This window comes from Erithacus rubecula (genome assembly GCF_903797595.1).
Source record: "Erithacus rubecula genome assembly, chromosome: 14".
NCBI lineage: Eukaryota > Metazoa > Chordata > Aves > Passeriformes > Muscicapidae > Erithacus > Erithacus rubecula.
In genome coordinates this window covers 9,466,016-9,485,315 of record NC_136666.1, presented here as the reverse complement: position 1 = coordinate 9,485,315, position 19,300 = coordinate 9,466,016, and the positions used below count along the sequence as shown (strand labels likewise).

The 19,300-nt window shown below is 44.3% G+C and overlaps 1 protein-coding gene across 1 annotated transcript; it reads right to left on the bottom strand.

The window, feature by feature from the left end:
- Positions 1 to 1,530: 1,530 nt before the first annotated feature.
- TICRR (TOPBP1 interacting checkpoint and replication regulator) lies at positions 1,531 to 18,483 on the bottom strand. The gene is made up of 22 exons (XM_079317837.1): positions 17,777 to 18,483; positions 16,967 to 17,252; positions 16,218 to 16,459; positions 15,728 to 15,971; positions 15,247 to 15,382; positions 14,443 to 14,585; positions 13,542 to 13,754; positions 12,748 to 12,896; positions 11,935 to 12,029; positions 11,485 to 11,578; positions 11,238 to 11,317; positions 10,672 to 10,908; positions 10,150 to 10,246; positions 9,857 to 9,929; positions 9,030 to 9,170; positions 8,453 to 8,543; positions 7,867 to 7,928; positions 6,924 to 7,076; positions 6,029 to 6,186; positions 3,556 to 5,848; positions 2,254 to 2,358; positions 1,531 to 1,962 (listed from the first exon to the last, which is right to left on the bottom strand). Exons 1-22 carry the CDS (start codon positions 18,422 to 18,424, stop codon positions 1,844 to 1,846), a joined length of 5,859 nt encoding a protein of 1,952 aa, XP_079173963.1. The 5' UTR covers positions 18,425 to 18,483; the 3' UTR covers positions 1,531 to 1,843.
- Positions 18,484 to 19,300: the final 817 nt, after the last annotated feature.

Genomic DNA, 19,300 nt, shown 5'->3' with positions numbered 1-19,300 from the left:
CTGGTAGGCCTCCTACATTAAATTGCCACAAGAGGAGAATCTGCAGCCAGCAGTAGAATTGCCTAAAATGTCCATGATAAAAGTAGCTCTGGTTCTCTTCTTCTCCTGTGGTCTCTAAGCTGCTTTAAAGCAAGGTTTTCATATTCTTGAGAGAACTTCCAGTCTGGATTTAAACCAGACTAAATACAATTCTGCAGCTTAACACTGACAGCTCAGGAAGGGAGACAAAGTTTAACTCTAGCAGAGCAAGAAGTGAAAGCCCAGATACCTGCTTTAAGAAGGGAAAGGGACAGCAGACAAAGGGCTGCTTGACCACTTGACTCTAAAAAACAAACCACTGCTTCAGCCTGAAATGAGAACAGGCACTACAGCCACTACTTAATAAGGAGTAATACACCAAGTTAAAAGCCAGCATCTGATGTAAGAACCACCTTCTGATCTCCTACATCCTTGACCTTGCCTGTAGTGGTGTGACAATGAGGGGAGGATATTGAGGGCTCTGTATGTGGCTGAGCTACACATGATTAAGTTCAGACATTTTATTTCCTGTTGTTGAAAACAAAGACCCTCAAAAAGGGAAAATAACAATCCATCCTATTTGGAAGTAAGTAATAGATTTGGAGTTCCAAGCTTGTGTCACTCCACATCCTTGAAGGAGGTGCAGCTCTCCCAGGAACAAAACAATCACTGTTAAGCACAGGATTCCACCCCTCTTCTGAGCAGGAAATTAACAGCTTTCCTGCAACAAATAGTGCATCCAGGAAACAAGCTCCCCTCAATCCCACCTAGTCCCTCAAAACCTTAAAGGCACCTTACAAACCTCTGATTTCCCATGCCTTGTTTTAGTTAGGGTGACCTCACACCATAGCTCTCCACTTCCTGTGCAGTCACTAGACACAGTGGGGTGACTTCCCCAAGATCCTGATATGCACAAAGAGATCACTATCCCAAGGGAAAAAATTCAGCCCTTCCAATATTATGCACTATTTTAGCCCCTTGTAGGCTACATCTCAGGCACTGAACCACAGATCCTGCTCTCCTCATGGGGTTAGAACACAAAACTAAATCACTATTCAATCCATGACTCAGTTTGGTTAGGAGTACTCTTGAAACTCATCTTCAGTTATTCCATCCAAGTTTCACTTCTCAAGGACACTTCCCCAGCCAATTCTCTCTGGCTTACTGCAAGTTTGCAGAAAAGGACAATGAAGTCATTCCATCAGCATCTGCTTATCCAGCAGTAGCCAGGAGCGGATACACCAAGCCATTCATGAACTACAAAGATGTTCCCAGTTAAATTATCTTTCCCCTTTTCTGTACTCTTGGCATTTGGCTAATTAATTAATCCGCTTGTTATTTTCCCACTAAGCTGTGGCAAACTGGATGCAATTAACAGAGGGATCCATTTAGTATCAGGACAAGACACAGCAGGAGCACAAGCTTGTTCTGTACCCATTCGCCTCCAGCATCCTCCTTCCTGCAGCCCCCATCCTTTAGCCAAAGACAGATTTTGGATTAAAGGACACAATGAAATTCATATCAGTTTATTTTGCAAGAAAGCTGTAGAAAAGTGACAATTCTCCCTCCTGACCTGGGAGAATTGGACCTTCACTGCAGAACTCACTCCAAGCTTCCATTAGCAGGAAGACCATGCTAAGTTTTGAATGGATGGAAGAAACCATAAATTTTTGAGTGGTCCTTATTTCTATTGCCACGTGCTTGCATTCAGTCTCCTACCAACACAAGGCAGTTCCAGTCCAGCACCCAACTCCAGTCTTTGTTAAAAGGTGTGCTGTACAGCTGGAATAATGCAAAGTTTCCCATGCAGGTCTGGCTCCAAACTTCAGCTGAGCAGCTTTTTCCGTGAGTAACTCCTGCTAAGGCGACGCCTCCTGGAAGCCATGATGTGGAATGGAGACAGCTCCTGGCCAGCAGTAATTTGGACAGCATCAGATTCCTCTTCTAAAACAACAGAAAGAATATATGAAAGCAACAGTTCATCAGGATTCACTGATGATTCCAAGAAGCCAAATACCAAATGGAGACAATGAGAACTGGAAGTTGCACTTCCCATGTAGCTGCTCTCTCTTCACTGCTACCTTTCCCCCCAAACTTCCCAGTTCATGCCAAGTTTCTTGAAAGCATGTGAGATTGAGACACTGAACACAGCAGTGGCAGATACAGTTACAGGTTTTCTGCCCAAAGCCCAACCCCCAGCACAGCATGATTTTGTTCTTATTCCTCTGTGCTTACCTTGACCATGCTTCCTTCGAGCTGGCGGTGGGGACAGCAGTGGAGACTGGGTCAGGGCTACAAGGCTGCTGGCAGAAAGTCCACTCTTCAGGGGTGGAGTGGAGCCTGGAGAAGCACAGGGAGATGCTGCAGCAAAACCATTCAACAACTCAAATGTTAAACCTCACACACAGCCTTTATGCTACCTCAAAACTGACATCAGTGTAAGTGATGCTTTATCTGAAACAAGCTCTAGGCTGTCACAGTAATGTTTTAGCATTTGAGAAAGGTAAATGGCAGTGTGGAGTCAGCTCTTAGCACATTTAATTTTCTTAGCTGGTTTAGCAGAAAATCACTTCACTTGTATTAAACACAGGTAATTCACATTTCCTGGCAGAAAACTGTTACAACCACAATGATCTGGAAATATAAGCACAAGGTCTGTAGGTACAGAAAGTCGCTTACAGGACCATCTTAAGGCTAAGCACTGCTATTACTTCATGTCCTGAATATGGATTAATGTTGCTTCAAGATTTGGCCTTTTTTCTGTGATAATGCTGAGTAAGACACTGTCTCTATACAAATATTTCCTTGCAAGAGAAAACAGACACCAAAGCTTAGTGCAATGACTACAGAACAACACCTGACAGAGTTCCCTGTAATTTCTACAACAATGCTGGATTAAGTACTTGAAATTCACAAGGCCATGTGTACAGAGCTGAACAGCCTGTTTCATCAAGGTTAGCTGAAGCCTCTGTACTCACAGCAAAAGCAAAGAGGCAGCTCAGACCTATTTATCCACTGATATATTATTGCTAGCAAGGGAATCATTCCTGGCAGCACTTTCAAGGGGCCACCACAGGCAGAGACAACTGGAGCACTAATAAGCACCAACATCCATAGAACTAACCCCACCAAGACTCCAGTCTCAAGCACTGAAGCAACCAAGCTTTACACTTAAGATCTTTTGCTTTAGAGCTGGATGCTGGGCAGAAACAGCCAGTGGCATCAACACAAACCTGAACAAATCACCAGCTGGATGCAACTGGCATCCTCTCTCCTCAAGTTCTCAAATTTTGCTTTTGGTTCCTCCAGCCTCCTGCTTTTTCATATTTCTCTACTCTCTCTTCAATCATTAATACCCTCATATCCAGTGTGCCTCTCCACATAATTATCTTCCATGTCACCTACAAGCCACTCCCCTTTCACCTCACTCTCCCTCAGATAATTACACATAAAACAATGGTGTTCTTGTTTTAGTCTAACCTCCATTTTTAACCACATCTGAATTTCAATTGAGTGTCTTTCATGCCATTTAATTACCTGACAAAAGGAAGACATCATCATCCCCTAGACAACTGTGCTGCTCCAGTGTTTTGAGAGCACACACTCCTTGTTTCTCAGGAAGTACAGAGTCTGTCCTTGATTTACTTCTGTTGCCTTCATCTGTGGAGAAGTCAGTAAGATCCAAGCTGCCTCTATCAGCACATGATCTCTTGGCACTGTGATTCTCCTCCTTTTCTGGTGATAGGTAAGTAAAGCCCCGCTTCCGAGATTTCAAGCCAAAAGTTCCCATGGCAGAGTCCTCATCAGCCCTTGGTTCAGAGTCACCAGGAGATGCCTGATCCTGGAGCCTGCAAATCCCTTCCAGTTCAAATTCCCCAAGAGTATTTGTTACTTTGCTGCTGCAGTGTTCTGAGATCCTCATCCTTCTCTCTCTGCCTGCTGACAGCCGTGCCCATTCATCAGCACTCTTCTCGCTCTGAGCACAGCTCACATTAGCAGTGCTGCCTGCTGCTCTCTTCCTGCGAGGCCAGTCATTGATGGCATCAGGAGTAGTCTTCCCCTTCTGCTTTGGAGAAGGTGTCTGGAGGACTCCTGTTTCCAATGAGAATGGGGAGGTGACAGTAGAGGCACAGCTTGTTGGGGTGTATGACTGGCATATGAAGGTCTGTCCTGCACCTTTCCCAGGTGTACTATGGAAAGAACGGCAGCAGGATGGAGAAACACAGGCAGCTGCCAGTTTTCCTGGGTGCTTGCTGCACCAGGTCATAGCAAAATCACTGAAGGGACTTTCTCCTCCCCTGAGTTTGCTGGCACTTGCTTCAGGCTGAACTTCCAACGATGAGCAGGAGCCAATTTTCTTAATGCGAAGCTTGGGCAGGCCTGAAGCTTGCATTTCCATCTCCACTTCGTAGGTCGGCGAGCTGGCAGAAGGAAGTTTGCAGTGACTTTCAGGAGTGGAGCCCTTGGCAGGGGCCGGGGGCTGTGCCATGCGAGCCGCAGCCTCCCGCTGCCTCCTGTCTGCAGTGCAGCGCAGGGAATAGGCCGGAGGAGACTTCTGCATGGGGGGAGAACCTTTCAGGGCAAATCTGGAGCGTTTCCTGAGATTTGGAGCTTTCAGTCCCATGTATTCTTCCCTCAGCACAGTTCTTGGTTCCAAGTCATCACTAGCTGTTTGCAAATCACTTAGGAAGGACTCACAGGTGTTTGCACTGCAGTTCTCCTCCTTAACTGATGGCTCACAGTCTCTCTCAGCATTCTGTTCATCTTCCTGCCCTCCAGCAAAAGGCTTTGGAGACAAATGGTTTTCCAAGTTTTCCAAGTCCTCCCTTGAAGGAGACTTTTGAGACACTCTATCCATCTGTTTATTTTTCTCCAATACAGAAGTATTTTCAGTAACTTGGGACTGATGAAGCTGAAGGATTTCTACAGAACAGTTACCACCACTATCATGACAACTGTCCTCATTTTCTGTAAGTGTTGCACATGTGAGGCTCTCTCCTCTAGAACCTGGTTCACATTTGACCCGCTTGGATGTGTGAAGCAGGGGCTTCAGTGAAGTGCCAGTAATACCTGGAATCTTTTGAGAAGCTGGTTTAGATGCACCAGGTTCCCAGTCAGACTCCCCAGTCTGCGTTTGGGAAGCAGAGCAGCTTGTCACAGTGTTTGTGGAACTTTCACAGAGTGGAGAACTGCAGAGAGGCTCTGGCCTCACAGCAAGTTGAGGTATTTCTGTACTCAGTGGGCTTGTACATAACTTTAAACCTGGATCTTCAAGTTTCCTGGGTGTCCTTTCAGGTGCTCCAGGTAACTGATCTGACTGCAGCTGAATTTCCTCTGTGAGGATCTGCCTCCGAGCACTAACTGGAGAGGCTAATTTTGAGAGGTGTCTCAAGGAACGCCTTGGAGTCTGACGTTCTGTAACACACCTTCCTTGGATGGCAGAGGGGGAAGAAGAAGCAGTTGGATTTGAATCTCTTGGAGGCAAGACAGAGAAACTGAGCCCTGCAAACCCTTCACGGTTTGGTGTTTGCAAGCCAGGCTCTTTACAAGGAGGGGAAAGTGTTGCTGCACCACAGTCCTCAGGAGTTACATGCAGTAAGTGAACCCCCTTGCTGGCAGTTGGTGCAGATGGAGACTTGACCTTTTGTGCAGGATGAGAAAAGTATCTTCCCAAGCATTTAGCTACAGTCTGCTTAGCTGTTGGACTTTTGCCAGGTGTCTTCTCCAGCTTCTGTGGTGTCCTGTGGACAATGCGAGGTGATCTCCTCAGGTGCTTACTGGCAGAATTTAGTGGCTTCTGGGCAAATTTATGAGGTGCTTTTCTAGGAGTCTGCAGTGGAAAAATAATACAGTTAGAAGTATTATCTATCCATTTTCATAGGTACTTCCCAAGATTTGAAACATAAAAAACCCATTGGATGAGACTTAATGAACACTAAATTTAAGACGCTGATGAATGGAGGAGAAAATGAGGATGGGATAAAAGAGAAAGGGAGGTAACTGTTTCTACCTGACATGAGGGAAGCTCCTCTAAGTGTAAGGAATCCTTTCTTGTTCTCCTCCTCCCAGGTGAATGCTTCACTGCAGAACTACACATGTCAATGACTGCACCAAAGAAAAACCTCTTGGGAGTCTGGACAGGGGGGTTCTCTGAATGCTGCTTAAGGCCTATAAAATGGAACAGTACAATTTTACTAACACAAGCGTGCTACAATTGTCTGAATCATGTCAGATGTGTGGAAAAGTAGTGTAAAAAGCTCATATCTCTGGCATACTTTTTTCTAACCAAGTGTTAAAGCTTCACCAGAATTATTGTTATTTCCCATTATGAAATTAATATCCATCTGTAGAAAGAGTGCTCCAATGGTAAAAAAGATAGAAAATACCTCAGCCTCTTATTCTATTTATAGCTTGTAGCTTTAGATAGTTCTGGTTCATGACTAAGGATTCTAATAAGTGGAATATAAAGAACTAAGTGTCACCATTTTTAGCTGATAATCCTACTGAGAAAGCCTGTAAAGAAGATCCCATCAGTCATTGCTTTATGCTGCCAGAGAGTAGATTGAAAGTAAGCTATAGGATTTCTGTCCCATATTTTACAAGGATTTCACTGCATTTAAGGAATGCTGACTAACAATCAGTGGTATTCTGTTAGATGGGCCTGACTGGTGTGTTAAGTTGGCAGAAAATTCATCATAGAAATAGCTGCCTTACCCTCCTCAAAATTCAGATTACCAATTAAAAAATAATTACTGAGGATGAATTTCTGTCTACAGAAGATATTACATAACAGCTCTTAGCTTCTTACAGTCTCTTGTAGAGCCAAATCAAATCAAACTCAGAGCTATCCATACCAGCTTTTCAGATCAGCAGTATCAGTCTGCTCAAATCCCACTCAGTAGTACCTTCTACATCCTGCAGTTTACAGCTCTCCTTTTCTTGCCCCTGGTGGAGGTGCTGTGAATTTTTTGAGCTGGGCTGTGTAGAATAGAAAGCACCAGAGCTGGTCCTGTTCAAAGACAGCTGTTTGATGCGTGGGCTTCTTCTCAAACCTGCTTCTGAAAAGGCAAGGAAAGACAATGGAGATTGAGCTTTCTTTCCCCATCAGCAATGGGCACAAGGTCAGGAACAGTTCACAGCTGCAAGGAACACAGTCTCAGAAATAACTTCTCTATAGATACCCATCTCACCCAGGAAGGCAAGCAGTGAAGAAAAGGTTCTGTTTTCTTGAGGATTTGGAATATTTATGCATACAAATCTCCTTCTAAAGTATGATGCTCCTCCTCTATCTCATGATTACTCTTAATCCTCTTTAGCTATTATATGGAAAGGAAAGCTGGAAAAAGCCATGTTCAATTCAAGTTACATCCAAATTAAAAGATGGGTTAATGCTCATCTCTTTTCCCTAGCAATTCACTTTCCTGCTTGCCCAGATATGCTGGGTTGTTTTTTTTTTCCCTTCTGAGGAAAAGGAACAGCAGTAACCAGCATAAGAGAGCACATCCCAGAGCCAGGTGTGTCTGTCTGTTACAGCAGAAATCAGAGCAGGGTCACAGTACAACATGGCAAAGTTACATTAAAAATAAGCATGTGCTGGTTTGACAGTAATTACAGCAGCACAGAATCTTGTTCACCCTTCACATTATTTCATTTAAAAGACTATCTACCTGTCTTTCTTAACTTCTACTGTACAGAGCAGTTAAAGCAGTGAGCAGCAAGTGGTTCTGTCAGAACAGAACAGTACAGCACTTTTGGACTGACTTCTCATGAATTAGCCAAATCAAAGCACACTCATCTTACAAACTACAACACAGCCAAACCACCTTTAATGAAAAAATCAGTGCTTACCATATACAGCCTTCTCTGGAGACTCTTCTACAATACCAGTATCACAACCTGGATCAGAAGACCTTCAAAAACAACAAACATTCTGGGCTTAGCATACTGAGCACATTTACAGGAACAGAACCTGCCACAGAGACTGAAAAGCAGTGTTCTATTCTACACCAATATTTTGCTTTGTGGCTACTCTAAGAGAGCAATTAGTGAGCACTTTGCCTCCTATTGACATGTAATTAAGTAGAGGTAGTTCCCCAGATGTACAGGTAACAGTTCTACATGAAAGAAAATGCTACAATTCAGCCTGGAGTCCACAAAATACAGAAGGAGCCTTTTCTTCAGAAGCCCTTGAATGAGCATCTGAACCTAAACAGATATTAGCTGCAGGAATTAAAGTAGCTTGACTTATGTGATGAAGCAAGCAGTATTTCCCTCCACTTAAGCAATGGCATTTAGCCTCCACTGGTTCTCTTACTGCCTTAAGTGAAGATCTTCTTACCCACAACGATACCCAGTAATTCTGCTCACAGGCATTAATTAGGCATCCATTAATTGGATAGCCAATACTTACTGAAGAAATTCAGAAAGAACTCACCGGCCTTTGATCTGCTTGTGTAGGAGTCTCCTGGACACCTGCTTATGTATTGGTGTTTCTGCAACTCTCTTGGTCAATAACTTGCGATGATCTAAAAATCATGCAAGAGCTGTAACATCACACAGTTACAAAGCACTGGGACAAATAAATAAATACAGTTTTGTACAGGCTTAAGCTTGACAGTCAATATAGAATCTCTGTGCTGTCTCCCAGCACAAGCTATCATTATTTCAGTCCAGTGTCTACACCTCCCTCCCACTCTCTCAATATTATTAGTAGTACCATGTCAGACATAGTTAATCTACAGAGATAATTTCATTCTTTGCCTTTATTTCACAGATCCTTTTTCAACCAAGCATTTTTAACTTTAATTTTCTTTGAGATGTAAAGAGTTCAGTAAAAACAGGTTTCAGTTTCAATACCATCATTATTCACCCTCCAAACACCACAGCAATGATCTCCTTTTATCTTTTATTAAAAACAGACCATAATTGCTTCATAGAACTGAAAATGCAAAAATAGGAATTTTAATAAAAGCTTTTCCATAACAATCCTACATGTGCAAGTCATTCCCTACCTTTGTTGCCCTCACTGGTGCATTTGTATTTTAGGCCTTCCACAGCAGACACTGACTGGCTTCTAAGCATTTTTTTCAGCGACCTTTTTGATGGCGAAATTATCTCTTCATTGAAGAGATTCCTCCTTACCTTTGTAACCTCTGTGAGGCAAGAAAAACAACACAAGATCAGATTACAAGGAAAAGCAGAAGAAAGATTAAAAAAAAAAAAAAACTAAGGTAATTTTGTCAGCCACTAGGGATGGAACATATACCAACATGGAAAGACAACTTTTTAGAGGCTAAAAAGTTTGAAAATTTGTTTTTTCTCCTACTGGAACATGTCCTCCTCTAAATCCCTCCCAGCCTTCTCTTCTGAATTTGTATTGTTTGCAGGATTCCAGCAATAAGCTACAACAAGATGCCACAGCAGAAAAAGCAGACAGTCAGTGTCCCATGTGGAACATTAGGTGCACTACAAAATTTCAACCAAAGCACATCTTGGTTCAGAGAACACGTGTGAGATTTATTTTTATGAAGCATTTGTGGGGATGCATCCTACTTTCAGATATAGTTCATTCTTGCCCCCATTTTCTTTTCAGGAGAGAAGATGGAAATAATTTCAGGAGTCAAGGTTTTCTTTTGAGGACACAAAATTTAAGTTTTCTGACTATGAGTACACAGAATACTGCATATTTTTACCCCTCAAAGTTTTTGCACAACTCAGCAAAACTTCCTTCAGATTTCCGGCATACCTCAGCATAATTTCATCATGGCTCAGTAAAATTTACAGGGACAACATGTGCTGAAGATGCACCTTTCCATGAACAAGTCAGAAGTCAATATACCTTGCACTGCCTCTTTCTGCAGCAAAGGCATCTGCTGGGACTTCTCAGTGGCAAGGTAAGAACGTGAGTTCTCCTGAAACAAACAAGAAATCACCCTCAGCAGCAGTGCAATGTTACGTTTAACTATCAATATTAACTGTAAGCTCTGAACCAAACATTATTTCAATTTCTCCTTCAAAACTATTTGATCTCTGTACAGCTGGTACATGGCACACTTACTAAGGGAAGACAGAGCAAAAGTGTTTGCAGTCAAGCATCACAACTCACAGACAATGCTTCTGGAAGAACTTTACCTTTCTGACAGGGTTCTTGGCTACCTTGGGAATCTCAATTTGACGCAAGTTCTGTGGTGCTTCTGTCATGCTCCTGTGTCTGGCTAACACGTTATTCCTTTAGGAAATACACAAAAATTAAGTTAATACAAGATCAAAAGCACAGTTGTCAACCTACTGACAATTAAACTTAGGTGTGACTCAAGAGACAGAAAGTGTTTCCCTAAATTCAAATTGCAAACTATGTTGATACCTCAGTTACTACAACACTGAGATATGATTTGCAATATAAAAAGCTATTCCTAAGGTTGGTGTTGGAATTCATTCACAATTTGCTAATATGAACACAGAACCCCCAAGAGAGGGAACTCCAGTAAATCACTTTTAACTTTAACAATATAGATCAGCTACTGCACAGCATAATATGTTTTTCCTCTCATGGAAGATGCTCCTGAAACCTACTTTTGCAAAAGATACAAATACAGAATAAAGACTGTATTTTTTATAGTAAACAAAAAGCTGTCTCCTGTTTGGAATTGGCACCTTCTCTTTTTGGCAGATCTGGTTCGCAGCTCCTCCAGCTGATCACTCTCACTGCAAACAGCGCTGGGAGTTAAGACAGATGATAAAGAGGGAGGAAGGCCTGGAGATTTGCTATCCAGAGTCATGGAGTCATCACTGAAGAAGTCTGAAGGCAGAACTGATGCCAGCTTCGGAGGTATTTGTGTACCCAGACCATAATAAATACCTCCAAGGGTCTTCGGTATAGACTTCATATACCTGGAGCATCAGAGAGAACCACATGAAATACACCCCTCCTCAAAACTGTTGGTATTTCAAACCCAAAGTGTGAACTAAATCCTTGCTCTTACATGTCCATTTAGAGACAACTAACTGATTATCATAATATGGGTTTTTTAATTAGTTTACTTGCTTACCAGCTACTTTTTCTTTAACCAAAATATAAGCATAATAAAGAGAACACCTCTAAATTTCTGAGAATTGCAAAGATGCAATAAATCAAAGCTGTTGATTGCTATCTACTCACAGACAACATTCGACCCAAACCACAGTCCCCAGCAACACATAAGTCATGCTAAATAACTTACAACTCTAGTATTTCCTCTAGAAACTTTGTAAGATAGGCTGAGTCTTCAGTCAGACATAAAATGCGCAGCATATCTGTCACCTGGAAGAGAAATTCAGGTGGCAAAATGGATTAAGGTGTGACAGCTGCAGCAGTAGATATTTTAGTAAGGACTATAAAGTGTTAGTGTAAAATCAAAGGAAAAGCAGGTTCCAGGTCTGCATTTCTAGTGCCCTGCAGAAACACAACCTGGTTCATACTTTACTTGCCTCTTCTAACAGCTGCTCCATCTCCTCAGCGTTGCTTTGCAGCGAAGGGCACTGAAGGCACAACTCAAGGCGCAAAAATACCTGAAGTCGGCACCTAAGGAAACAAGTAATTATCCACCACCTCTTTTTCCAAGGGCAACAGCAGATTTACTGCAAAAGCTGTGCTCAAAAAAGCAATGGGAAGGGAAGTGGTTCCTTTTGACAGCAAAATTTAGTTAGCATTTCATTTTGGTGGCAAGGGAGATGCCTCATTCCAGATATAGGCTGCAGTGCTTATCACACAGCATGGGTATACCTGCATTTAATGAAATGGTTTTACTGCAACCACAGTCCCCTTGAAATATTTGCCCCATGTAAATACTTTTCCAGTTGTACAAAAAAGCCACCACTAAAAACTGCTAACCAACTCCACAGTATCTCAGAAGTTGAAGTAAATACAGTGTCTCATACTCTCTGACTTTGGTCTCCTTCTCTGAGCCATGCTGCTGTCTGAGCATTTTGCTGGTCTTCAGGAGATGGTTTCTGACTCTTCCCACACAGGCCACCTGCAGACACAATGACAGCACAAACTTCCAAACTGTTCTTTGTCTGCAGGGCACATTCCTCCCTTGTCCCCAAGTTATCCCCCCAACCTATTCTTTCAGAGTTTTTTTCCTTTTCCTTCAAGGAAAGGAATTGCTTCTCCTTTCAGTAGCAAAGTTATGACATAGAACAAAATAGAGTTTGAAATCTCATGCTCACAGCTTCAGGCCTTCTTCACTCTGGATCCACTTTGGATTTTTGTCTTATAGTGGTTTTGTTAAATTAATCACAGGTTTACCAGTTTTGGTTTCAGATTATTGAAAGTCTATAAATAGTGCTAAAGGTTGTAAGAAATACCTTGAGAATTTTCTCTTTCCTGGCAAAGCCAGGCCTGTACTGGCCATGCAATGCAAAAGCAGAAGATGCACCTTCTTTAAAATACAGTTGGCAAGAATGTATTTTTAAAGTACTGTCTCTGAAATTAGAATTTGTAAGGATGTCAGTGTAAAGAAAAGGCATCTTGCAAAACTTAGCAAAGTTGTAAAAGTAATAACTGAACTGGATTTTCCGTATTTTACAAGCATCCAGTTTTTCACCATTGAGTCCTCACAGATAGAAGCAGTCAGTGACCATGATAAAACACATAAAACTTGAGGGAATATGAAGGAAAGGTTGCGCAAAATAGTAAAACTCTTAACTTCAAGATCATTAACAACCCTGCCCACACATGCTCTTACCTACCTCTTTCTCTTTGGCATCTGGTATTTTCAAGAACCTTTTAATGGCCATGATCATACTCTGGGCACACACAGATGAGGGAATTCCCTCAGCAACAGCCTTCTGGTAGCTTGCAGTCAAGTGGGACTGCAGCTCCTCCTCTGTTTGGAAGTCTGCAAGGAAATGGTCTCCATTAACTAAACGCATGTTTCACCACACCTCACTGGTAAAATATCCCAGCTGAAGCAGGGAACAGAGGAGGAAATAATATTTCTTCCAGCAATGATATCCATACCACAGCACACTAACAGAGGCAGTCCCATGTCCAGGCCCAGGACATATTATAAGCTAAATCAATCCTATAATCAGTAATGTTTGCTCAAGGTCAGCAAACCTTCAGGCTACTGTAGCAGTCAAGAAAAGCCCTTTATTTCTGCCTAATTAGCAAATACGGCTGCATTTCCAGTCATACCTTGATGAGTGCTTCCCTCTATTTCTTTTGTTTAAAAAAATCTTAAAAAGTAAATCCTTATTGCATTTTTCAGATGGACACAAGGCAAGAAACTAACCCCAGAAGCAGCTGTAACACTAGTATGTAAAGAATCAGAAACTAAATGGCAGAAGGGTGGGAGAAAATCTCTGCTCTGCCATGCTGAAGATACAGAAACTCCAACACTGATCTACTCCTTGGTACTGAATACTCCATTATTATCCTTTGCTCTCCCTTCCATAAAAATCCTCTATGACTCCTATAGCAGGATATCAAGAGTTCATATGGGATGTATCAGGACAGAAAGGTAACAGGACTTAACACACACCAATTGATATTTTAAGTGCTTTTGTCTTTCCTTCCACCTTTTCATCCAATCTTTTTGCTGAAAGCTTCTGTGGAACCTTCTCATTCACTGCTGGTGGCACAGCATCAGGTTGAAACTTCTGAGCTTTTACATTCAGTCTTGCTACATTGAGCATCTGCAGGGATCTGGGCATGGTCTTCATCTTCTGCCTGACTGGAGTTCGGGGAACACCACCTGCAATGCCACAAGAAAGAGTTCTACATCAGGCACACTGGGGCAGGAACTCCATCCAAGGTAGAGAACAACACTAAATTCTGTACTATTGTGAACTTAGTAATCTCCTAGAGGAAAACATGGCCCAAAAGGTTAGCATTTCTACATGAGATCAACATATAGGCAGTTATTAATCTGAATAAAAAGCCAGGTGCATATTGCTCTGCATAAGAACTTACACAGGTTTAATTGGAAGTTATATATAGGCAGCAATCTTATGTCACAGAAATAGAAACAGCTGACAGAGTAGAACTTGCAGATACATGAGGCTAGGGTAAAGTCAACTGTAGTTAGTGTAGAGAAATGCAGTGATTAAACTCTTCTAGAAAAAAAGTGTTTTAGTTCTCTAATTAAAACAAAATTGAGGCTGCAATATTTACTAGGCTGGAGCAGCCCCTGTTTTAACAGCCAATTAAACTGCAGAGCTCTGCATGTTGCTTTTAACAGTGCAGTCAGTCACTGCACAGCCCTGAATTACAATAATTTGGATTCTACTAGAGAACAAACCTAATACTAAGTAAATTAGACTGTCCCTAAATTAAAACAAAACAAAAAAAAATCTAAAGCATGTACTAAGAGTACAGATCTCTGGAGTTCATGCATCATCTTTTATTGACAACACACACATATAATCCAGAAGCATACATACGCCTTTTTTTGTTATTTCCTGGTCCAGCTGCAGCAGAGGTTTCACTGAATTTTCTCTGGTACAGCTCAGATAGACTTTCTGAGAGCTCCACATCAGACTGATCTGCATCATCCTTACTGTTAGCACAAGGAACCTGCAGGAGCCTATATGAAAGAACAATATTGTTACCAAAAAAGGTGGGAGTAGGAGGCATATCCTTTCTTTCCTGTGGACAGAAATAAGGTTTTTCTAGATTTCACTCTGCAGCAATATAGTGCAAGTAGCACACACTAGTAACTCAAACCCAAATGCTCTTAAAATGCTGGAAAACAAGTATTATATTAATGTACGATGGATGTGGCACTGACCTGTAGCACAAAACTAAATGAGCAGCTTTGTGCTTTCCAAACTACCCTGCATTAGGCTCTTTTGTTTTACTCAGCCAGCTCTTTGAAGAAGCAAGCTTATTCATTCCAAATAAACACCAACTGTGAGAACACAACCAGTGACATCTGACTGGTATTTCAGTACATTGCACTGGATCTTATCATCCCATAGAAGCTGAAATTTGTCATTTCCCAAGTAGCTTAAGGTCATTTTAACTCCTGAAACTACCAAGGCCTTAATCCATGCAAACTAATACCCAAACATCCTGTTTTCAGTTTCTTTTGTCTAATTACCAAGAGATAAGCCACCAGTAACTGTGTACAGAAATAAAAGCAACAAAGACACACTTAATTCTAGAACTCTAAGCAATGCTACAGCCATACTCCCTCAAAAGGAACCAGAAATCCCTGATTATTGCAGAGACATTCAGAAAAATACCTGAATGACTCCATCAGATCTGAGCTTGCTCCACAAGCATTGGATGCAGGATACCATGCCTCCAGCACTGAAGGATGCCAGCCCCCTGTATGGGACAGTTCCCGCTGGACCCACTCTGGCACTGGAGTTTCTTCTCCTGTAAGCAGATACACACATACACAAAAATGAGAGAAGCTGAACTAAGTGGCAGAAGGCCCCAGCCTTCAGAAGCTCTAAGACAGAGGTTTGCAATCATACAATCATAGCATCATACATCAGAAGATGAGAAAATTCACTCTAACATAAAACACACATGTAAAAGCAGCTTCCTCAGCACACTCATACAGATTTCTTTCTGCATCATATCACAAGGCCTTAGCTACAGATGACACAATGAACAAGTCCCAAAAATGAGACTCCTCAAGCAGAAAATAAGATTTTTTTCCACTGCAGATCTAGAGATGATCACAAGATGGAGAGTTTTGCATTTCCTGACACCTACCCAGACTGGCCAGAGAATCTTCCACTGACATGTCAATTTTACTCAACACACTATTCACAATCTCTGGAAGGTGAGTAGCACAGTCCTGGGAAGAATCTTCCACTACAGCTCCTTCAAGGCTGCATCCTTGAATGCCAGCAGTCTTCTCAGGACCAAGCACAGTCAGAACCGCAGTATCCTCAGAAAGTGGTGACAGAACAGCAGTGCAGGGGCACCAAATTTCAGAAAGAGATACTTCAGCAATCTGCATTTTAAAAGAAAAAAAAGGATAAAGAGTTTACTTTATCTAGAAATACAGAGACCTAAGGAGCACAGATACTTTCAAGCAGGTTATAGTTACATGATCTCAAAAAAATGTTCTGAATTTCGCTTCAAATGAGCAATTTGTAGTGCAGTGTCTATTATTGTCTTCACAACATGACACTGCCACCCCTTTTGTCACAGTTCATTTCAGAGCAGGTATTAGTTTAAGGCAAAGAGGAAAATTTACCATGTGCAGTCCTTCAGCCACCAGACTCCTCAACAGCTGATGAAACAGAGACCTGTTAGATTCTCCCTGCTGAGCCTGTGAGCTCTGCAGGATCCAGCTCTCTGTGAGGAAGTCGCCAGCCTGTGCCAAGCTCCAACCTGTCAAGCTTCCTTTCAGGAAGATGCTGACTGGACACCGTAGTTGTCTTTGGCTCATGGCAAGAGGTACCAGGATCACAGCACAGCTTTCCAGCTTCTTCCCTTCTGTGCAAGCATAGGATAAAATAAAAGTCTGAATGCAGGTAAAAAAGGTTTCTCCATCGAGGTGAAGAGAAAACTTCAATGTCAAAAAAAAATTAGTTCCAGGATTAAACAAGGAATATACTGCACAGTAAGTGTGCTCCAGAACTGACCTCATGCATGCTGCTTTACAGCTAATCTGTTTTCTTTGGAAGGGGCTTTTAATCTGTGTTATTTTAGCTAAATAGAATAATTGTATGAGAAAAGGGAGTACACCTCTCTAAGGTGTGACCAGCAAAGAGCTCTTCATCCAAACTTCTGGGAGCATGGAAGACTGAAGAGGCTAAATCAGAATCAAGAAGTAGAGCACGAGCAGAACTTAAAAAGAAAAACATCTAGGCTTTTAAATATGTGAAGTTACTTCTATACACACTATTCACAAAGGAAGTGCAACAAGGACCCTGCATGAGAGATCAGTTACTACCATGCACATCTATGTTTTTCTTTCTTTTTTTTTTTTTTTATTATTACCTGGCATGCTGAGAAACAATGTTCCTTCTTGCTGGGGAAACACTGATCGATACACGGATGGCCTGGAGAACAAACAGTTCAAAGTTGCATCCAGGGGCAGAAGTGTGGCCCAAGGCACAGCCTGTGGCACTGGGAACCTGGAGTCTCCCAGGAAGCCAGGAGCAGCATCTTCCCTGGGGTGACTCAAACAGTGCACCAAGGTTTCAGCTGGCAAAATGGTGCCTCCCATCTGACAAATCACTTCAAACATGGTCCAGTAGCCACCATGATCCGGGCATTCAATCAGCTGTAATAAAAATAACAGAGAGGTCTCAAGTTAAGGTTGGCAGTAACAGAGCTTTCATGCAACAAATAAAAATCGTACTTTTTCAGAAAAGCTGGCATATGAAATGTATCCATAGCCCCTAAATACTTTCTGAGTGGTTTTATCAGCCTTCATAGGAACCTAACAAAGTAATACTATTCCCAGTGAAATAAAAGATAGCAATATTTTCAAGCTTTTTTTTAAATCTGGTAGCTACACACTATCAGGTTGCTTATCTGCAATTCTGAACAGCTGTAACACCCCTCTAAGTCAAAGCACAAGACATCCCATCAATAAACGCGGTACAGCTACTCCACTGTAGATGCACGTCAGTCTCCACGTGGATGACTCCATTCCAGATTTCAGTCCCTTGCTGTAGATTATGAGGCAGTAATTGAAACCTGGCACGGTTCCCTACCACCCAAAGATTACTTATACCGGAAAGCAGCGTGGCAGATGTCCCGCTCTTGCCCACAGCTGAAAGCTGAGCGGTATAACCTCGTTACCTGAGCCCAGTCGGCAGTGTCCACCCAGAACAGCGTGATTTTCTGTTCCACGAGCAACTCCTGGACACTCTTGGACAGGAGTTTCTCCGCCAGCTCCTGCGCCGTGGGCGGCTCTCCAAGGGAGGAGGGAGCATCGTTCCCCGACACGAACTGCCGGAGCTCCCTGCGCGAGTGCGGGCAGGGGGAGAACAGGAACACGGCGTTCACGAAGCCCTCGGGCGGCGCCTCCGGGGGCTCTGGGGCGGCCGGCCCCGTCCTGCGGCTCCTGCGGGGCGGCTTGGCGGGGGACGCGATCTCCGGGCGGTCCCACTGGAAGTCGAGCAGCGTCTCCTTGAGGCCGCTGTGCGTGAGGGCGGCGCGCGGCGCGGGGCCCGGTAGAGCGGCGGGGGCCCGGGCCCCGAGCCGCTCCGCCAGCTCCTCCTCGAACCGCTCCCAGGCGCGGGGGCCCGGCGGGCGGAACCCGCCGCCCCGCGAGGCGCCGCCGCGGCCGCCCAGCGAGTCGAAGAAGCGGAAGGCCCAGCGCAGGCGGGAGAGGCCGAAGCGGCAGCCCAGGAGGGTGAGGAGGCGGAGGGCGCCGCGCTGGAGCCGCTCGCGGCGCGCGGGGCCGGCGGTGTCCAGCAGGAACACGGCGCTGTGCGAGCACGACATGGCGCGGGCCCCTCACGCCGCCGCCGCCGCCATCGACCGCCCAGTACGGCCGCTCGCGCCCTCGGCTAGCGCGGGCTCCCATTGGCTGCCGCGGAGCGCCCGCCACGCCCACTGTCCGCGCCGCCCTCCCCCATTGGCGGAGAACGGGGAGCCAGAGGGCGGAGGCGAGCGGCAGCCTGAGGGGTGCTCGCTGCTGATTGGCCGGCCGCGCGGCCAGCGCTGCCATCCCATTGGCGGGGAGCAGAGACAGAGGGGCGGGCGAGGCCAGCGCGAGGACCGAGCCGATTGGGCTCCGCCACCGGTTTAAAATTTAAAGCCGGCAGGGCGCGCGTATTGGTGACGTCATTTGGCGTGTGGTGTGACGTCACCAGGGCGGGGCTGCGGTGGCGGCGCTCGCCGGGCGCCAGGCGGGACTCGGGGCTGAGCCGCGACACCGACCCGGTGGTGCCCTGCCCGCCCTGCACCCGGCAGCTCCTCGAGTGCCGCTAGAGGTCCGCGCCTGCCCGCACACCGGCACCCGCCATCCCGGTACCGCCCGCGGCAGCAGGGACAGGGACCGCGGCACACACAGCCTGCCCGAGGGTCCTGCCACACGGCATCCTCCTCCCGAGCCTCCCTGGGACAGCAGGGACAGCCCAGGGCCCGCATGGGTGAAATCCAGATTCAAATTCAGATTACATACTTAAAAAAAATAATTTACTATTCTGTTGGTCAGGTGTTGAAATAGGTTGAGCAGGGAAGTGGAGGAATCACCATCCCTGGAGGTGTCCAAGAGGCATCTGCATCTGGCCTGAGTGATGTGGTTTAGGGGTTACAGTGATAATGTTGATGGTTGGACTTGATTGTAAAGGTCTCTTCCAAACTTAACGGTTCTAT

Coding starts and splice junctions, on each gene's coding strand:
- TICRR (XM_079317837.1), bottom strand. CDS start 18,424: ATGTCGTGCTCGCACAGCGCCGTGTTCCTGCTGGACACCGCCGGCCCC. Junction 14,586..15,246: donor GATCTGATGGAGTCATTCAG/GTATTTTTCTGA, acceptor TCTTTCATATAG/GCTCCTGCAGGTTCCTTGTG. Junction 12,897..13,541: donor AGCACTTAAAATATCAATTG/GTGTGTGTTAAG, acceptor ATTTCCTTGCAG/ACTTCCAAACAGAGGAGGAG.